The 21233-nt window shown below is 35.2% G+C and overlaps 1 protein-coding gene across 22 annotated transcripts in view; it reads right to left on the reverse strand.

Moving 5' to 3' along the window:
* The window catches only part of PCM1 (pericentriolar material 1), an 83876-nt gene that overhangs the window by 15579 nt on the left and 47064 nt on the right, over nucleotides 1-21233 (reverse strand). For 8 of the 22 annotated variants that reach the window (XM_061134704.1, XM_061134714.1, XM_061134707.1 and 5 more), the window contains 6 exons: nucleotides 20718-21076; nucleotides 7719-7891; nucleotides 7239-7370; nucleotides 2415-2526; nucleotides 558-719; nucleotides 184-320 (listed from right to left, as the gene is read on the reverse strand). In XM_061134704.1, the coding sequence (XP_060990687.1) occupies nucleotides 184-320; nucleotides 558-719; nucleotides 2415-2526; nucleotides 7239-7370; nucleotides 7719-7891; nucleotides 20718-21076 (1075 nt within the window). Of the gene's footprint in view, nucleotides 1-183; nucleotides 321-557; nucleotides 720-2414; nucleotides 2527-7238; nucleotides 7371-7718; nucleotides 7892-10237; nucleotides 10295-12548; nucleotides 12714-20717; nucleotides 21077-21233 lie in introns of all 22 variants that reach the window. The other 14 variants (XM_061134695.1, XM_061134696.1, XM_061134697.1 and 11 more) reach the window with 2 other exon arrangements.

The following is a 21233-nucleotide window of genomic DNA, read 5'->3' on the forward strand; positions in this document are numbered from 1 at the left end:
GTGGGCAAAATATTACAGAAAGGTTGACAAAATATTGATAGGTGCTATCTCTGAGTAACAAAATTATGAGTGATTTTAGATTTTTCTTTTATCTATTTTCTTAATTTACTACGAAGGAGTCTTTGGCATGAATTTTAAAATATAAAACAGAACATTTATTTATTTTTAAAAATTATTACTTACCTTCAAAAAAGGAATGACTTCTTTCATAATTGCTTTAATTTGCCGGTCCAGCTGCTGAGTATCAATTCTAGGACACGGGACGGTAGAAACTTCACTCACAGGTTGCTGTGAACTATGATTTTCAATAACAGGAGTTTCTATTTTAAAAAAGAAAATGCTACAGTAGCAAATGAAGTCTATGATGTGAAATGTATACATTTATGCAAAATTCTAAATAATATTGAATTCTGATTTTATACTAAAGTAACACAAACATCCATGTAGTTCTAGTACCACTGATAATTAAAAGAAAAGTGGTCAAAAAATTCCTATTATACATCAGGTGAGGTTCATAGTTCTTTATATATGGATTTTTAGTCAATTCAAGAACACACCTTCTAAATTATTGTTAACTGTGGTTGTGGCGGCAGCACCATCGTCATCCTCAATGATCCTGCAGGTACACCTCACATCTGTACTACTTTCAGCCTCCATCTTCATATGCGTATAGTCTCTCATTCTGGCTAATGCCTGATCCAAGTGAATCACAGTGTCACCTGTGTACAGAACAGAAATATTTCTAGAAGATATAAAAGTAAACTTTTTTCATGTAGCCTAAAAAATTTTCTAATAAAAATATAATGTCTGAATATAGGGAAGAAAAACTAACTTAACAAGTTTCAGATACTGTACTATTTGGGTACTTGGCATGTATTACCAGATGCATTTAATCCTTAAAATAACCCTATATAGTAGATGATAGTACCCTCATTTTCACATAACTTAAGCAATTGCCCAAGGTTTCACAGCCAGTTAAATATAGAATCAAGAATTGGAACCCAGGTCTCTTAGACTCTCAAGTCCATATGTTATTCCACATAAACAGTACAACAAAAAATAATTTCAAAATATCATGCAAATTCTGATGTAAATAATCCAACCTAATACAAGCAATTAAGGTAAAGACAAGACCTAAGAATGAGATTTCCCAATTCTTTTTTGTTCACTTCAGACAAAGCTAATGTTGAAGGACTGTGAATAAACAATCAGCTAATGAAACTAAACAGGTACAATTTAAAATCGCTTGAGAACTCAGAAAGTAGGTACAATTGAGGGAGAAGGTTGGCTATAGAGTGCCTTTTCTCTATAATGACATGAGCTCAGTACAGTCTTGATAGGTACTAATACTTAATAGACGGAGCTCCTAGAGAGCGCTAGGGTTGAGTCCTTGTATTAATACTTAGTAAGGCAAAAGGAAAACTTACTACTTACTAAAAGATAGGTACCTAACAATACAGCAAGGCTTGACCCTTTTCTTTTGTCATGGAAAAGACTCTTAAAATCATCTAAATCTTGTTCTCATCATATAAACAAAAACTAGAATTACAGGACATTATTCTATCAACTAAGTGTCCTGGAAATCTGAATGAGTAAATACTTGGGGACATTTTGATATGCTACAGCCTGGAAAATGAATCAGGTACATAGACATCTTTCTTTTCTCTTATTTTCTTTCCAAATTTAGGACTTGGGGCTTTTTACTCTGATCTATGAGACCCTCTAAGCTTTTGTTTTACTACTGATGGAAAAAATGCAATGTGCCATGCCTTAGAGTTGCCTGGGTTTCTAATGATGATTATATATGCTAAGAAATTTCAGTTTTTACTGCAAATTACAAAGTTCACATTTTTATTAAAGATGTGACTGGATGAGGCAATGCTACCTCTAAATTTTTCTTACTGATTAACTAGAAGATCTTAGAAGATGACCTTTTCTTTTTTTTAATTAGATGATTATTTTGAAATTCAACATTTAGTAAAAAAAATTATTTCATTCACTTATTAAACATTAATTGCCTAATATATGTGGCATGTCGTTGTTCTGGCAACTGAGCATTCAGAGTCTCTTCTCACAGAACTGACAAGGGATGACTTTTTCTTTAAGGTAAATGAACATTCTCTGAACTTCTACTATGCATGCTAGAAAACTGCATATTTTTCACAAGAACAGAGCATGGTAAATAAGACCCCATTTCCTAAGTATATGCAGAAAGTCAGAAAGGTGAGATGACTGGCCCAAAGTCAAAGAGTTAACAGTCAAGAGATGGCTGAATTTAGACTGATGGATGGATAGTGTTTTAAGTTCACATTCTTTCTACCACACCTTCCCTTACTAAACTTTTGTTTCCTTATCAATGCAATTCAAAGACTTTATTAAAGTCATGTTCTAAGATTACAAAAAAATCTGCTTACCCAGAACATCTGTTGCAAAAGGTTCACAAGTTGAAGATACACTAGCATTATCAGCATCATTTTGCTCACTTATTTTATGTGTTTCTCTCTCAAAGTTCTTCTCAAAAGTTTCCTAAGTTGTAGTTTAAAAAAACAAAAAACAAACAAACAAAAAAACAAATAAAAGTCACTAGTATTCCTTTAAAAATTTTATGATTAATATTAAAAATTTAACATAGAAACTACTTGCATAAAACACTTAAAACTGTGGTATAATTAAAGTTATATGGTTGAATACAGAGTCACAGAGAATATCAAAATATTAAGTAACTTTGCAGAACACTTTGTCATTATGGAGATGAAAATACATAGTACCAGCTACTAATTAAATTCTAACTTGGAAAAGGTAACATTACTTCCACACCCTCAGGGAAATTCTATCTTCAAACTCTAACAATATCTAATACTTTACTATGATATCTGGTTGTCTCACATCAGAAGAAAAACACTGACAGCATCATTTATATTTTAAAAATTTTTATTGAAATATAATTTACATACAACAATGCACCCATTAAGTGTACAGTCTGATGAGTTTTGAAAAACATATGCACTGAGGCAACCATCTTTCCTAAAGATAAGACCATTTCCATCAGCCCAGAGAGTTCCTTTGTGTCCTCTACTCCCCACTCACATGATTTCTATCACCAGAGATTAGTTTTGCTGTTTCTAGAACCTTATATAAGTGGAATCACTCAGTATATACTTTTCGGTGTCTTGCTTCTTTCACTCAGTATGTTTCTGAAATTAATCCATGTGGCTGTGTTTCACAGGTTCATTATTTTTTTAATGACTGAAATAGTATTCCACTGTATGGATATACCACTGTTTGTTTATCCATTTATCTGTTGATGTTTCCAGTTTGAGGCTATCATGACTAAAGATGCTATTAACATTAGTGTACAAGTATTTGTGGACATGTTTTCATTTCTCTTGGATGAACACCTAGAAGAGAAATTGCTGGGTCACATGCCAAGTTTATGTTTAACTTTACAAGAACTGCCCAACTGCCTTCCAAAGTGGTTGTTACAATTTTTACAATCCTACAAGCAGTATGAAAGTTCCAACCGTTTCTCAAGTTCACACCAACACTTCTTATTGTCCATCTTTTAGATTTCAGCTTTTCTAGCAGGTGTGAGGTAGAATCTCATGTGGTTTTAATTTGTACACTGGCCATTTATATATCTTCTTTTGTGAAGCACATGTTCAAATCTCTTGCTCATTTTTATGAGTTGATTTTTTTTTCTGGATGCACTCCATGGCATATGGAATCCTTGTTCCCCAACCAGGGATTGAACCCAGGCCTCCTGCACTGGAAGCACGAAGCCTTAACCACTGGACTGCCAGGGAGTCCCTTGAGTCGATTTCTTACAAGTTTTAGAAGTCCCTTATATAGTCAGGCTTTTTATATAGTCATTTGCCAGATATATGTACTAAGGCTGTTTTCTCCTAATGGTATCTTTTGAAAAGCAGGATTTTATTTTGATGAAGTCCAAAGTATTAATTTTTTTCCTTTCATATTTAGTGCTGTGTCCTACAAAATCTCTCATGTCAAAATCATAGTTTTCTTTTCTTTTGTAAGTTTTATAGTTTTAACTTTTCCAGTGCTGTTATTATTGTTTAGTGACTAAGTTGTGTCTGACTCTTTTGAGACCCCATGGACTGTAGCCTGTCAGGCTCCTCTGTCCATGGAATTTCCCAGGCAAGAATACTGGAGTGGGTTGCCACTTCCTCCTCCAGGGAATCTTCCTGACCCAGCAACAGAACCTGTGTCTCCGGCACTGGAAGGTGGATTCTTTACCACTGAGTCACCAGAGAAGTTCCTTCTAGTACTATAAAGTAGTTTCAAATTTATTTTTGTGTACAGTGTGAGTAGGAGGGAGTCTCAATTATATTTTGACTGAAACTCATTTCACAACTATCATCTTTCCTAGTTACTGATCTTTTAAAGTTTCTCTTAAATTATGAAATGAAAGGTCTGTCCCTGATTATAAAGGAAATTCTGGCATGAGGGAACATGTTTTAAGAAATGGAAACATTTTGTTACACCTTCAAGCAAGACCCAAAGGTCCATGTGCCTTTGCCATTTTACAGCACCTGGAGCAGATGATGGAAACTGTTTCTTCCTCTTCCTAAACCTCAATTCCTCGTCCTCCTTAACTTATAATCTCCAGATGACCACCTCAGTTCTCTCTTTCATGGCATGGAAATGTTTACATGCCCTAAAAGGTATGTGAAAACCTCCATAAATGGAACTCCAAGGACCCTGGCTTAGTAACATGGAGAATGAGACTCTATAACCACCCAATATGGTAACCATTAGCCATGCAGCTAGTTAAACAACATTTAAAATTTAGTTCCTCAATCCCGTTAGCCACATTAGTGCTCGACAGCCACGTGTGCTAATAGATACTGTACTACACAATGCAGATTGTAACACATTTCCATCACTGGAGAACGTTCTAGTGGCTAGCACTGCTCTGGATCTGTGGATACAAACACTGGACGTTATGCTAGCACTGCTGCTGACTAAATGACATTAATATAGGGAAAATGATGACATAAATGAAGAATTTAAGTTTTAGATGGAAAATTAAAGAACTGATTTAGTTATTTAAAAGTAATTCTAAGTATAGTTATTTCTGCCAAGTCCCTATGGTAATGGAATGAATTTCTGTGTCCCCCACAAAATTTATATACTGAAGTTTAACTCCCAATGTGGAGATATTAGGAGGTAAGGCGTCTGAGAGGTAATCAGATTTAAATGAAGTCACGAGGGTAGAGTCCCCTTGATGATCCTTTAAAGACAAGGAAGAGACGTCAGAGCTTTCTCTCATTGCACAAAGATACAGGGAGAAGGTAGCCATCTGCAAGCCAGGAAGAGGGTCCTCACCAAGAACCGAGTCTGTTGGTACAACAGTCTTAGGACTTCCTAGCCTCCAGAATTGTGAGAAATAAATCTCTGTTTTTAAGCCATTCAGTCTACAGTATTTTAGTGAACCAGCCTAAGCTAATACACCTACTTACAAAGTATTACTGCATCTTTAAATCTTTAAAAGCTTGTCAGGTTAATTATATCATAAGTTGTAGCTCAATTTTCCAAATTTACTGTTGATGGTGCAAAACAATGGGCTCAAATCCTTTAAAATAATTGAAAGTAATACTGCCTATATGAAATTTGGATAAAAAGAAAGGCGCTAGAGTTAAGGATATAAAATTACTAAAAAAGATTTTTTAAAAAAGACATTCTTCATGCTCTCTCAGTCATTTCAAGGTTAATAAATTTAATATAAGCAAGTACCTCCTATGTTTTATGGAACACTTCATTTCCCACCAAAAAAGAGCCCACAATTTTCAACTGGTTATAATAACAATTAATCCCAAGTACCAATCTGTTACAGTAACTTATATTTGGTAATAAAGTCAATCAAAACCATGTACTTTTTGTACACAGGTTTATGTTCATAGTAGTTTAAGGGCTGGAGACTAGTGAAGAAAATTTTTAAGCAGAAAAGATGACTTGGGGAAGTACCATTTTAAACACAGGAGCAAAAACAGAGCAAAAATTTCAAAGTCCTCAATAATTGTAAGGAAATTACTATACATGAAGAAAAGAAGATGATCTCTGGAAAAAACACTATCTTTTCAGGAAAAAAGCTCATGTTATCATATTACCATGGAAAGAAACACAATAATATGCTTCCAACTCCATAATCATAGCAGATATTTGCTAATCAATTATGGTATTCTGATCCATGAACATTCAGGTGCTAAAGGTGGTATAAAAAAGAACATACTTGCTATCCCAGGACCACACACATATAATCTTTTAAAATAGAATCAGGGTCTGAACCTTTAAACAGATGATTTCCAAATACTGAGCTCATCACCTCCTCAGTCTCCTAGCAGTTGAAATACATTCAATCCACTATCTGCAAAGTAGGTGCTATTTGGAGAACATAGTTTATTGAAAATATATACTTCCCTCATCACTATTCCATTTCCAGGCCCTTTTTACTTTACTCAAAATTTTCTTCAACAGTTTTAATACATTAAATTACATTTTCTTCTAGGCTTTCTTTTGTCTACCTTCTCTTCTAACCCCAAAACACAATTTATCTTGTATTTACTCAAGGGTTCTGTGATCTAATTGCTGTATGATTTACTCAAATGTCTTGAATGAACACAAAAATTTTTACTAAATGTGTGATTGAGTGAAAGTTGCTTAGTCGTGTCTGACTCTTTTGCGACCCCATGGACTATATAGTGCATGAAATTCTCTAGGCCAGAATACTGGAGTGGATAGCCTTTCCCTTCTTCAGGGGATCTTCCCAACCCAGGGACTGAACCCAGGTCTCTCACATTTCAGGCGGATTCTTTACCAGCTGAGCCACAACGGAAGCCCAAGAATACTGGAGTGGGTAGCCTATCCCTTCTCCAGCGGATCTTCCCAACCCAGGAATCAAACCAGGGTCTCCTACATTGCAGGCAGATTCTTTACCAACTGAGTTATTATGACTCAACCCCTATGTTGGAAAAAGGAGATATAAATATGGTTATTTTAGACCTTATAAGCTATCATTTCTATGTAACTTTCGGTGTTTGCTATCCTATCTTGACTGAATTTTATACCTCACCTCAAAATTAAGCAATACATTACACTTAGCTTTCGAAAAAAGCTAAAAACTAAATATAGGGTATAATCACAATTTATTAACAAACTACTTAACTTGTTAGCTGCATATTGAAATTATGTCTACATTTCATTAATCATTATCAGCTTACATCATCAGTAGTAGCAAGGCTTTCACTGGGAGTAAGTTCTGAGTTGGATGCTATCCAAGTACCAGAATTCACTGACTTCGTATTTTCTCCTTGTTTTTCATGGTTCTCAGAAATATGCCTGGATACTATGTCCTAATATAAGGAGAGAAGACAGCTATTTATGAAAAGCATTTGTGTTTAATCACAAAATTAAAAGTAGAAGCAGAGAGTAGAAAAAGGGCAATCCTCCCAACCTCAAAAATTAACTATGAGGAAGATATAACAGGACAATACAATGAAAAACTGTCAGAAAAAGACTTTTACCTAAAGCCACTTAAGCTATATAAGAAGATTATTAAAACAGCATGGAAATACATAAAGAAACAGATTGAAATACTTATGGAACAAGGACATACTTCAATCTAAGAAAGTAAACAGATAGAATTGGGAAAACTGGCAGTACCAGAAAGCAGAGGAAACAGAATGTTAGGTACAAGATACCTGCAATGCATATAAAGCCCTCTGTCTCAAATAGTCTGTATTAAGTAGCTGAAGCTCATGGAAGAGTTCAATAAGAAAATGTGGACGAGATTCATTTTGAGAAATCAACGTAGCTACTTCAGAATAAATGGTATCCCGCAAAGCTTCGAACATGGAAAAATCACTCCCGGTTTCTGGAAGATATTAAAGATCAGAAAGTTAAGATTGGTGAAATAAATTTCTGACTATTTCTATTAACTTGGATCATTACTCTCAACTTTAAATTACTTAAAAATCAGAACACAATTCTATCTCAGAGCTTTTAAAGTAAAAAGAGAATCTTAATAATTACCAGGATAAAAATAATTCTAAAAATCTCAAGATACATACTACTTTCTAGAGAAATAACATTATCTAGCATTACTTAGACCAAAGTTATTTCTCAGTGAAAAATCTGGAAAACTTTACATGTTTCATAGGAATAATCAGTGGAAATCTTTCAGCAGTTGAATAAAATAAGTGAATAGCAAATCATTTTCTATTTTTGCTACTAAGAACTTTTTTACAGAAAAGAAAATTTATTTTGCTAATGTTGAGAACAAACTAAGTGCTGCTAAGGAGACCTACTACTGTAAGGTTTAACTAGTTAGGTCTACTGATTCTCAAATCTCCACTATCCTGCTGTACTGATGAAACACTGAGTTTGTAAATATAACAAAATAGGCATAATTTTACTACAGTGTCTTACTGACACACTCAGTATAAGCTGAAGCAAGCAGTGACCCAAATGAACTTTTCAGTGTCAGAGAATCTAGGTATCATTCTATTTAGCAACATTTCTGTTGCATGTATTTATTTATAACAAAGAGTTATCACCCTTAAAGGTATACAGTCATACCTTTACTTTTAAAAACATAAATTAGGAACTGTTCCCATTTTGAGTTCTCTACGGTACAAAAAAAAAATTTCCAAGTGTTCTTCTAGCTATCAAACTCTATGAACTTTTCCAGAGTAATTGTAGAACCACAAATAGACAAATACTTAAGTTTAAGTTCATTTTAAGTTCACAAAAAGTAGTGCTAAATTTTCAAGACAGGGAATTTGAAATGTTAAGTGTTTTTAATACATTGTGCTTTCAAATAAATATTGAAAGATCATTAAGATTTAATTCACTTTTTCCAAGAGAGAAATTTTTAAAACGCAAAGCAAATGTGGTTTAATGAAAAAACTTTCCATTAACTTGCTAAACAAATTAACATCCTCAGGCCTCAATTTCCACAAGCATAAAATAATAAGGATAATAAATACACAATGTCCCTACTGTGCCTCAGACATTTATGAGTATAAAATGAAATGATATACTATGATGTACTGTTACTATAAAAATATTTATTATGAGCAGGAACTGGAACTATCTCTGTAGGAAATTTCTACTTATAGAAAAAATCCAGATAAGATGTGACATCATACAAACTTTCCCAAATCATACACTATATTATAGTTTGATCAGTTGTTTTAAAAAATTATTTTTATCTTAAAGATATAAGAACAAAGCATATTTAATGACATCTTTCATACCTCTGTATGTGATAAAATGATCACTGTAAATTATATATCACTAAAGACTAAATTATTTCCAAATAATGAATTATAGCAAACATATGCTTCATCTCTACAATAGAGAAGTGGAACATTTTTACATTCTCTTTCTGGACTGAGGTGCACTAGTTTAACCTAGAAAAATCTTTGCCCTCAGCCAAATTTCTATGTCTCCATTTTGTTTTTATCCTACTTTCTTCAGAGTTCTTTTCTTTAGGAAGTGCCACTGATATATTTAACTTCATCTGTGATAGATCCTTGTTTTTGCTTTTCTTTAAATTCCCCTAAAGGTTCATAACAGACTTTTCTTTTTCACTCATGTGTAGCAGAGGAGGCATTAAAGAATATTTACAATTCTAAATCATACATGTCTAATGAATACTCATAGTTTAAAGATAAAAACAGCATTCTGCAATTTTCCATGGCCTTTATTAATCATGGTCTTTGCATGTCACAGTTGTTCTGTTCAATGGTTTATTTTTTTACACATGTGGACTGGTAAGAAAAAAATAAGAACTACAACAGAAATCATACACAATACTTAACACTGTAAATCAGAGCTAAGAATAAAAACAACTATATTTTTGCTTCCAAAAACATTAATGCTCATAAGCATTTAAAGAATACAAAATAAATGACTTCAAATAAAACATTAAATTATAAAAAAGTTCTCTATTACCCACGTGAATGTGTTGGTTATGTTACACACACTAACAGAAAATGAAAGTAGGAGAAGAGCAGGCAATTTTACCAACCAAAAATAATAAATGAAAAGCTTCAGAATTTAATGAGTATGAATTCTCTTTCACTTTTACCAGCGAAATAACATATACACACTAAACTAAATCTAAAAAAACAATTAGAACAATAAAACTAAGGATTTTTAGGACCAATGGTAATATTTAACAAAAAGTGGACACCAGAACTAAGCAGATTGTTACCTGGCGCTTCATTGCATGCATTTCTGTTAGACTGCTGTAGTATTCTCCTAGCATGTGCTGTAGGAAAGGGCAGACATAAGGATGAACATAAAATGTGTATGAATAGTAAAGACAGGGTCTATAATATGAATAAATGAATGAAAAAAAAAGAAATAAGCAAATTTCTTTAAAATTGTTTGCCTGAACTGAAATGTTATCACAAGGTATGGTTTATGCTCTAGTTAAAAATAATCTCTTTGGGGAAAATATCAAATGATCTGCTATAAACTTGTGTTGATATGACTGATATGACCCTCATATAGTAAACTTTCACCATTCACTCATAGAAGCATACACATCAAGGGGAACTTTCCACAATCCTCGAGGGACAAGAGGACCGTACTGAACTGTATACAGTTCAATACTAGCGGCCTTAGATGTTACAATCAAATGATCATGTAACGAAAACTACTATTACATGCTATAACGAACTTTAGGGTAATGGTTAATACTAAAATTAAGTCTTCTGCAAAAAAGAAATATTTATATTATTCCAACATTTTTTAGTTCATCAAAATTTGATGGTTATGTTTCTAAGTGACAGTAATAAGATCTGAAGTACTATGACCAACTATCAATTATTTAGGTAATGATAACTAATTTATTAAGCCTATCAATTTAGTGCCCTTCCCCAACCTTCACCTAACTGTTTACTGTTTGACAACATCACTATTTGATAAAGATAGTGAAAGGAGATGGAAACTACAAAATTTCAATAAAATGCTGGGGTCAGAACAACAGAATTGATGTACTGACAAAAGGATCCTGGACTTAAGAGGAGACTAGGATTGAAACCTCAGCTCTACCATTTGCTAGCAATATGACCTTGAAGAAGTCATTTCAAAATATGAAAAATAAACTCATTATAAGTTTTAGAAAATATAGAGGAGTTTAAAGATAATAAAACCATTATTAATACTCTGATGTTCATACACTTTTTAATCCAGATATTTGTTTAATATAGTTGGAATCAAAATGTTTAGTCAACACCTAAATCCCAATTTCTTCTTTCACTTTTGTTTCCTTTACAATGCATACCTACAAGTACAATTACTGAGTTAAAGGCATGACTTTTTTCCACCAAGAACCAGTTAAACCAGACCAGTTTATATTACTGGTCTTTTATGAGCACTGAGAAAAAATAGGTACCCCCTGTGATAATGTTTCCTCATCTACAAAATGAAAATAAATTCATAGGATTATGAAGTTCAAATGAGATGAATAATTTATTTAATTTGTGAACAGTAAAGCATAATATAAATGGTAGTTACAATTATCATTTTCACAAAGGGTCTTATGGACAACTGAAAATTTAGAGTTCATATTTACTGACTCTTTCTCCATATTTCTTTGAGAGGTACTTATTCTTTATAAATCAGGAAAGTACCAGTACATATTTAAACTAAAATGGTGGCAAATACATGACTCCATTCATACAATAAACACTCACTGAGTGCCTACCATGTGTTAGGTACCACGCTAACATTTAAGATACAAATATGAAAAAAAGATTATCTATTGCCAAGGGACTCAAAAAAAGCAATACAGACACTAAACAGGTGAATACTGTATAATGTAATACAGGCAACAGAAGAGGTTTACACAGGCTTTGACAGAAAAACAAAAAGGAAAAGGGAACCTATCCCTGCTTGGACTTGGATTAATTGCAGAATTAAGATTTTATTTAAGAGCCAGCAGATAAAAGGGCTTACAAAGAAAAGGACTTGAGGCAAAAAAGGCAACTGTCGAGGTGAGACAACTCTTGCGGTGGCTATGAAAAATGTCAGTTCAGTGCCACTGAGAGAGTCAAGTTCAAGGCAGAGGGTGTGAGAAAGGAGTTTGGAGAGGCAGGCAGGAAGGAATCAAATCTCTGCTGGCCAGATATGTTGCATTAAGGCAACAGGACATTCTCCTGTAGGCATGGTGAAGGCCGAAGATCTTAAGTAGGGGAATGGTTAAAATTTTACATGGAATTCTTATTCAGATAATATTATCAGAATTTCAAATTAGGAGAACCAAATTAATGTCAACTAGTTTGCTTATCCACAGTTTTATCAAAATGCATCAAAAGACAGTATCACAGTAATAATAAAATATATTAATATTTCCAGTTTACATTTTTGGTATCAAGAATTGTATACTTAAATTCTACTATAAAACCTTACACGTGATAGGAAAGTGTGATAGATCAATTTTCAGCTAGTTTTAATATAGCTTTTCAAATCTAGGATGAATAAGTCCTTAAATTATAACAAACCAAAACAGAACATACCTGAAGATATTTCTGTAGACCTACTATATCTTATTACTTTTTCCAGCTGCTCATGATTCTTTCTGCTGAGTACTTTTGCTTGAACAGGCTCTTCAGTCTGGGCTGAATGTCTGTTTCTACTTTTGCAAGGTTCACATGTGCTAGACATACTGGCACTTTCATACCCTTGAGTAAAAAAATTGACAACTGTTATCAGTTGCAACTAACTCAAACTGAAAGGGAAATTAATTTCCATAGTGAAACAGTATGAGTAACTCAATTTATAAAGTTGTGAGGGCCTTGTTTAAGAAGAAATCAAAAAAAAAAAAAAAAAGAAATCAAAACTGTAAAGAATATGTCTTAGAAATACCTTTGTAATAGTCTTTGGAGGCATGGGGTAACAGTAATAAATTCTAACACTTCACTGTCCTTTGATATTCACCTCAGTGAATATATCCCCAACTCAAACTACATGGTAGACCTCACATAACCCAAATTCTCTACTAGACTCCAAGTTAACAATTTTACAATATTAGTAAATATAAGAATCATATCTAGTCTATATATGTCCATAATAGAAGAATAAGGAGTATTAAATAATCAAATGTCTGCTTTTATATATCTTTTGTAAGTAACAGGACTTGGCCTAAAAATTCTTTCGCAACCATGATGGTGGTCCCATGGTGGCAGCTTGCAATCCCATGGATTGCAGCTTGCCAGGCTCCTCTGTCCATGGAGTTCTCCAGGCGAGAATACTGGAATGGGTTGCCATTTCCTTCTGCAGAGGATCTTCCCAACCCAAGAATTAAACCCGGGTCTCTCTCATTGCAGGCAGATTCTTTACCGACTGAGCTATGAGGGAAGTGCTACCCCAACCATACGTTATATATATATTCTATCAAAATTTCTATTAAAATTTCCAAGTTTTGTTGTTAATCTTTTTTACATTTGCTTTTGGTATCTAGAACAACATAGAAATTCAACTTAATTTTGTTCCACATGAATAGCTGGTTATACCTACACTTTTTCCACTGAATTAAAATGCAAGCTTGGTTGATACATTAAGTCTCCTTATTTGTTGGGTTTTATTTCTGGACATTCCATCTGTTTAACTTATTTATTCCAGTGCCACAGAAGTTTTACAGTATGTTTAAACATCTGGTAAGGCAAGTCCTATCTAACTTCTTTTCTTAGCTAATTTTGGACATCTCTCCTTCCATATAAGCTTTGAAATCTTTTGCCCCGTTTACAAAACAATCCATTGAGATTCAAAATGGAATCTCACTTGAGGTACTTATTAATTTGCAGAGAACTGACATTAACTAATTTTATACATTCTAACTTAAGAACACAATTATGTTTTTATATTTGCTTATATGAAATCTTATTTCATGTTCTTTAGTTTTTCTATAGATCTAGTACATTTCTTGCTAAATTTATTCCTTAGGATTTTTTGTCCCAGTAGCTCTGGATACTACTATGAGGAAAATACTCTCCACCACTTCCATTTCTACTGGTTATTATTAATACTATGATAAAGAAAAATATTTACACACTTATTTCATAACCTTATTTCATAATTACTTAGTTAACTTAGGTAGCTATTTTCCAGTGTCTCTTGGGCTAGCTAAGAAAAAAATAAAAACATGCTTCCCACCTTTTCAAACATTTATTCCAATCATTTAATCTAGCCAAGATACTTTACAAACAATGCTTAATAATGATGGTGGCAGAGAGGGAATCCCAGTTAATTTCTATCTCTGGAGTATTTTCAGTACAACAGTGCTTGTAACTGGCATCAGCTAACTGCTTTTATTATAGTTAAATAACTGCCTCCCTTTTTAGGTGCATTTTCATTAGGAATGACATAAAATTCTATCTAATCTACGTCTATGACTACATGATTTGTCCTGTAATGTATTTGATACAATAAACTATGCTGACAGATTTCCTGATAATAAATCATGATTACATTTCAACATTCTAATATTCTTTTGAGGGGCAGATTAAATTTGCTCATACTTTACTTCTGAATTTACATTAATAATTGAGATTAAACTACTGCTTTCTTTACTGAACTGTTACCTCTCCTTTTCACCTTCCACTATATACAGGTCTCTATCTCATTCATACATTGTTTCTATAAAGACAGGACACGCCAACATTTTCTTTTCATCTTGACAGGTGAAGATGAGCACTTTGTCAGAGAAGAGAACTCTTGAGGGTGTGTACATTCTCTCTGTGTCTCCTGGCTAGACAACGGTCAACTATTTTGATCTGCAGTCTTGAGTCTTCCTTCATTAAAGATACTCTTTTATTATTTAATAATTGCCTTCCCACCTATTTTTTTCCTTCTCTAGAACTCCTTGTGTTATCCGCTCCCAAGATTTGTCTTTATGCCTATAATCATTTCCCTCTTTCTTTTATTTCTTAGTACTTTCTGGCTTCTCTGGTGGCCCCAACAGTAAAGAATCCACCTGCAAGGCAGGAGACGTGGGTTCGATCCCTGGGTTGGGAAGGAAATCATGCAACCCACTCCAGTATTCTTGCCTAGATAAACCCCATGGACAGAGGAGCCTGACAGGCTATAGTCCATGAGATCGCAAAGAGTCAGACACGACTGAGCAACTAAACATGGCACAGCACTTTCTGCTCTGTGCAATGACACAGTTCTTCCCTTTAATTTTCTAGGCCAGTAATTTGGAACTTAATAGCATTCATTCTCTTTTTCAAATAATCTAGACATTAAATGTGAAAATCATTTTTTCTAGTTCTAAAGAATTTATAACTCAACCTGCTTTTTAAAAATAATTCTATCTGCTTAAGTATTCTTATTTCAATCAAGTGAGTATTTCCTTCAATGATTCTGTTTTTATTAGACTTTACCTGTTCTAGTGGTCAGCTTCTATGTCTTCTCTCTGACTGCTGGTCGCTTCTATGTGCACTGTTACATTCACTGGGTTAGTCACGACTCTCGTCTACCCTTAAGGCTGGACCCAACTGCTGGGGAGCTTTAATGGAAGTCTCATGACTACAGTGAAGCAATGTTCTGGCTAGTAAGTTGTCAGCCTCCCATCAAGACAATAAAAGGAAGCCTCTCGATTCCTCAGTCTCATCAGCTGCAAAGGTGTATGCTCTACCATGTTCAGGATAGGCAGGATGCCACCTCCTTTTCCAGTGACGCCCTTTCCCATGAGTACCCTGAAAGTGGCAAAAGACTGCTACTCTTGGAAGGGAACGAGGTGCCCTTCTCACAGAAGGGGTTGCATGGATTTCCTCCAACCAAGTTTTCTCTGAGAACCACAGAGCTCTGACTTTTGCTCCACACTCTGCAAGAGCCAGCAGATCCTAAAGCCTTGCTGCTTCTATCTCCAAATCACAATAGCTACTGTTAGTAATAAATACGTTCCCAAGATACTGTCAATTTCTTTTCTGTGATATCCTATCTGGATTCAACTTCCCTTTCTTTCTCTAAAGCCATCATTCAAGTTAGGACATTATCATCTCATACACAGGTTCCTGATTTATTTGTTGGTCTCCCAGATTCTCAAGCCACCCTAATTCATTTTGCATGAAGCTTATTAGAAAAAGAGCTCTCTTGGTTACTGTAGACTATTACACAAAACAGCAGTAAAAGGTATGTTTGCCAAAAGTAACAGGTAAAATGATATGAATGGTAGTACTATTGCTCATTTAATTAACAGTAAACATAGATCAAAGAAAAGGAAGTATGTCATTCTAGTAAGAAAAGCTTCCCTGGTGGCACAGTGGTAAAGAATCCACCTACCAATGCAGGAGACATGGGTTTGATCCCTGGGTCAGGAACATCACCTGGAGGAGGGCATGGCAACCCATTCTAGTATTCTTGCCTGGAGAATCCCATAGGCAAGAGGAGCCTCATGGGCTATGGTCCATAGGGTCACAAAGAGTCAGACATGACTGACCAAGCATGCGTTCTAATAAGAATATTTATATAAATGAAATTAAGTTTCTGACTGCTGTTACTGAATCATGTGAAAAGTGCTGAATGAATTCTAATCAAAATTAAAATATGTATTATGCAGCATACACAAAATTCTCTTCAGGGAGCAGTTAAAAAAAAAATTCAGTCATCCTCCAAAAGAGCTGAAATTGTTCAGAGAAACATGCTATAATTTTTAAGATGCTACCAAAAAAGGAGGGGGCGGGGGGGGGGGGGGAGAGGAAACCATGGTTTTACGTGAGTCTCAGATATAAAATATCAAGGGCTAGATTTCCAAAATTAGGGTACTACTGTTGATTAGTTTCTCTTTGGAGCACTTTAATAGTAATTCTACAGGAAAGCCAGAGATTTAATTAAAGTTAGTAATACTTCAGAGTAACACTCGCCAGGCCAGCTGATATAACAATAGCAGTAACTATGATGTTCCTTATTCATATTTCCTGTCTCACTTCATCATTCCTTCCCTTACCTCCATTCTGTTTTCCTCAGCAAAAGTGGCTGACACAGCCAGCTGAATCACCATTATAGGGAAAGAGCTCAGCCATGGCCTCCTGGAGACCTTCCATGTAGCCACACAGAGAAGGACTGAATCATCAATGAATCTAAATCTTGGGAGAAGGCCTTACCGTCCCCCTGTAACATGGAACACAGGAGCCTCCCTCTCTCTCTCCCCTGAAAGGTTTCATGAAAGAATTTCTCACGTCCTCCTGGGCTCTGATAAAATATGAGACCAAGTCTGCCTCACCCTACTGAGGGCACATGTCCATTCTGTGCTGCAGCTTGGCTACAGCCCAGCACTGGCCCCCAAGCCACAGGCTGTCCCACCACTCATGATGCGACCGTCGACTTGGGGTCACCCTTGTGGTGGAATAAGGGACTCAGGGAGCAGGCACTTTTGGCTACCCTCCCTTTCTCTGACTTTGTGAGTAATAAACTCTCTGGATCTAAAGAGGGCCATATCCGTCAGGACTTGTCTTGCCTGATGCTGGACATTTATTTAACCTCAGTCTTCATTAGCGAGCACAAAGAGCGGGGGAAGGAAGAAATGGAAAGATTCAGGGCTGGGTAGAACCCCAAAGTCATTACACAAACAGTCCCAACTAATTTCCCAAAAGAACAAGGACCATCTCAACCATGTGCTTCTACTCCTCTAGTAACATCAAAAGAGGAAACAGGCCTGGTAGCGTAGAGCCAAATTATGGGTCTGATAACCAAGTTATATGTCTGATAACTCAAGTACCCATCCAGTAATGCCAAGAAATTATGCTAAACTCATAAAATCTGAATTTGAACTGAAGTTTGAAAAATGATTAGCACACAATTTGTAAAATCTTACTTTGCATGCAATAATAGATATCTTCATATATAAAGACCTTCTAAAGATTATCACCATTGGTACACTACCATCATGGGAAACAAAGTTAAACGAAGATTGAGCATACTAACTCTGAAAGACTGTCAACATGTGCAAAAAAACAGATTAACAGTTCATACGAGACAGTATATATGTCTATGCTTTATCTCGCAAAACAGCAACTTAACTCCCACTGTACTGGTCTATTTGCCATATCCTATTTCTTTCCACAGTTCTCTCTTCTTGCTTCATCCTGACTCTATACTACTTTTCTTATTGTACTACAATTTGGAATGCTTTTCAGTCTTCCCTCTATCGACCTCCATCCCTACTTCCTTTAAGACGAAGTAAACATGCTCTTTTCTAAGAAGTCATGGCTGCTCCTACCCCACAGAGAACAGAAGCATAAACGAGCAGTCTGGCTCAGCACCTCAGTCTCTTAATATGCACATGTGCATATTAAAACACCTGGAATCTTGCTAACACGTGTACTAAAAAGCCATGTTGGTGTAAGGTGGGGCCCAAGAGTCTCCGATTCTAATAAACCCCAAGATGATACAAATTATGCCTGTCCAAGGTTCACATTCTAAACAGCAAGGATTTAGGTCATTTGATTTTGCTACATATTATTTTGACTCTGCATATATTAATTTGGTTCTCCTACTAGGTCTTTTATCTTTGCGTGCAAGTCTTAAAGGGGAACTCTCACTGACAGATGGTCTTAAATGCCTCTTTGACAAATGTTTGTGTTTTGGGCAAATATTTTTATACTTAAATGTGACAGAAAATAGATTAGAATGTCCATCTTTGCCTAAAGGTGAAAAAAAAAAAAAGTTGACTTGTATATCTGGAAACATAATTCTTCAAAATAAACAAATTTCAAAAATACAAATACACCAGGATTTCTAGGTTAAGGTAGCCATGGCCAAATGTTGGTTCAGAGTCTCTAAGACCCTGTTACTGAAACTGTAGTCCATACACTACAACGTCAATACTGTCAACAACCCTGGGGAGCTTGTTAGAAATGAAGACTGTCAGGTCCCTCCTGGGACTGACTCAATCAGACTCTTGACACTAAACAAAATCCCCAAGGAGATCTGTATGAAATGTTAACGTTTAAGGAGCACTGTCCTAGTACACACAAATTAATTAGCTGAAAGAGAGAATGCTGCAATAACAAATGTTAAGTTTCCTTCCTTTTATTCACAAGACAAAAAAGCACTTTGCTAGGGCAGGTATTAGACTTTAATATGATGTTCAGTTACCCAGACAGTCTCTCGCTAAGTGATCACTATCTACTCAAATGTTCTCTAGTGGCACCAAGAGTGACCATGGAGAAGGCACAAATGTATTTTCATTCATTTGAATGGTTTCAGATCACTAACTAATCTGCTAAGTGACCAGCTCCTCTCAAACCTACACAACTGAAAAATTATTTCAAGGATGATAATGTGTATGCTGAGAAAAATTCTGCCCCTGTTCAAATCCATTTGTTTAACCATCAAATCATACTCTCTATATGAGAGTAGAGGTAAGAGTCCAGGACTTTAGGATACATGAAGTATTGGAATGGGAAAAAAAATGTACATGTATTCTTTTTCATGTTCATAGTTTTCATCAGATTTTTCAAGGGCTCCATTACCCAAAAATGCTTGATAAATGCTGCCAAAGTTCACAAGTGGATTTTTAACTGCAGAGTGCCCTGGGACCCTTCAGTTCAGTTCAGCTCAGTCGCATAGTCGTGTCTGACTCTTTGTGATCCCATGAACCACAGCACGCCAGGCCTCCCTGTCTATCACCAACTCCCAGAGTTCACCGAAACCGATGTCCACTGAGTCGGTGATGTCATCCAACCATCTCATCCTCTGTCGTCCCTTTCTCCTCCTGCCCTCAATCTTTCCCAGCATCAGGGTCTTTTCAAATGTGTCAGCTCTTCACATCAGGTGGCCAAAGTACTGGAATTTCAGCTTCAGCATCAGTCCTTCCAATGCATATTCAGGACTAATTTCCTTCAGGATGGACTGGTTGGATCTCCTACTACGCTTATATGTATCGTAGCTTCCAAGAGAGGGAGTCCGTGGGTACAGTCAGTTTTCAAACTTTTCTGATTATAAGCCTAGAATATTTTGTTCTCAAGCACCAAATACTATATCCTTGAACAGAGAACAACCTTTCAGGGCCACAGTCAAAAAGTGTCCCTTGCAAACTGGAAGGAGCATCATTTAGCTATAATATTTCAGATTTTGGCTAATAAATGTATTTTTAACCCAGCACTGGACGTCAGTAAATTCTTCAAAAATCATAAATAGTGGCATGCAGTGAACACTATAAAGAGAACTTCAATGTGATATTCAATGATAAGCTTCAATAAAATATGAGTTAATGCTTTATCGTAATAGCTAAGGTTCAGTTCCTGAAGGATTAAGGGCAAACTTATTCCAAAAGTGATTTCATCTACATGATATTCAAAGACTGCAATGTAGTTAGAGGGCCACATTTCTTTAAATGAATCCACCACAGATCTAGCCAGAAATCATGAATAAAGTGTTACATGTAAAATTAAACTATAGAATATTAAAAACTTCTAAGCTCACAGGAACCACCATACATAGGAAACATAAGAAGTTTTAAGAAGGCACTAAAAAGAATAAATGCCATGTTTTAAAATATCTACAACATTAAATCCTACTTGATACATTTTGTTTAAAATGTTCAAAGGTAACTAAAAAATGACTTTGTTCAAGTGGGTCTAAATAGCACCTACACATCTAGCTACACTGCAATTATTTACAACAGTGAGAGTAAGGTTACCAATGGTTATGCTTATCAACAGTCAACAAATTTCAGTACTTACCAATATTTTTCACTCTGCTTTTTGGTTGAGTAGAATGCCTCTTCTTACTCTTTGATTTGGGAGTTTTATCTTTAGATGCCAGGCTGGCCTGTGCAGATGCTTTTCTTGACTTGAATGCTTTAGTTACTGTTGTTGGATCTACTGGGTCAAGCATACTGTTAAAGCTTTCTAAGGACACTTCATCAAACTGGCGTCTTCTCCTACTGGTATCTAGTTGATTTTTGCAATTACTATTTGTTGTTTTCTCTACAGACACTGCAAATCCAGTCTTGAGAAATGGCTTTTCTCCTTCACCTTCTTGGTCATAAAACCATGGTGTCCTACTGTTCTCCACCTCCTCTTCAGGCTGTTTTTGATTCCTTACCAATGAAAATAAGTTTTTATATATTACAATAATACATTTCTATGTCTATGGAAAACTCCAGATATACTTAATTTATAGTCTACTAATAGAGTCAGATAAATAAAAATTGTCAACAGGCTATAAAAACATTCCCACCAAATACACAGTAAATA

This window comes from Dama dama, chromosome 32 (genome assembly GCF_033118175.1).
Source record: "Dama dama isolate Ldn47 chromosome 32, ASM3311817v1, whole genome shotgun sequence".
NCBI lineage: Eukaryota > Metazoa > Chordata > Mammalia > Artiodactyla > Cervidae > Dama > Dama dama.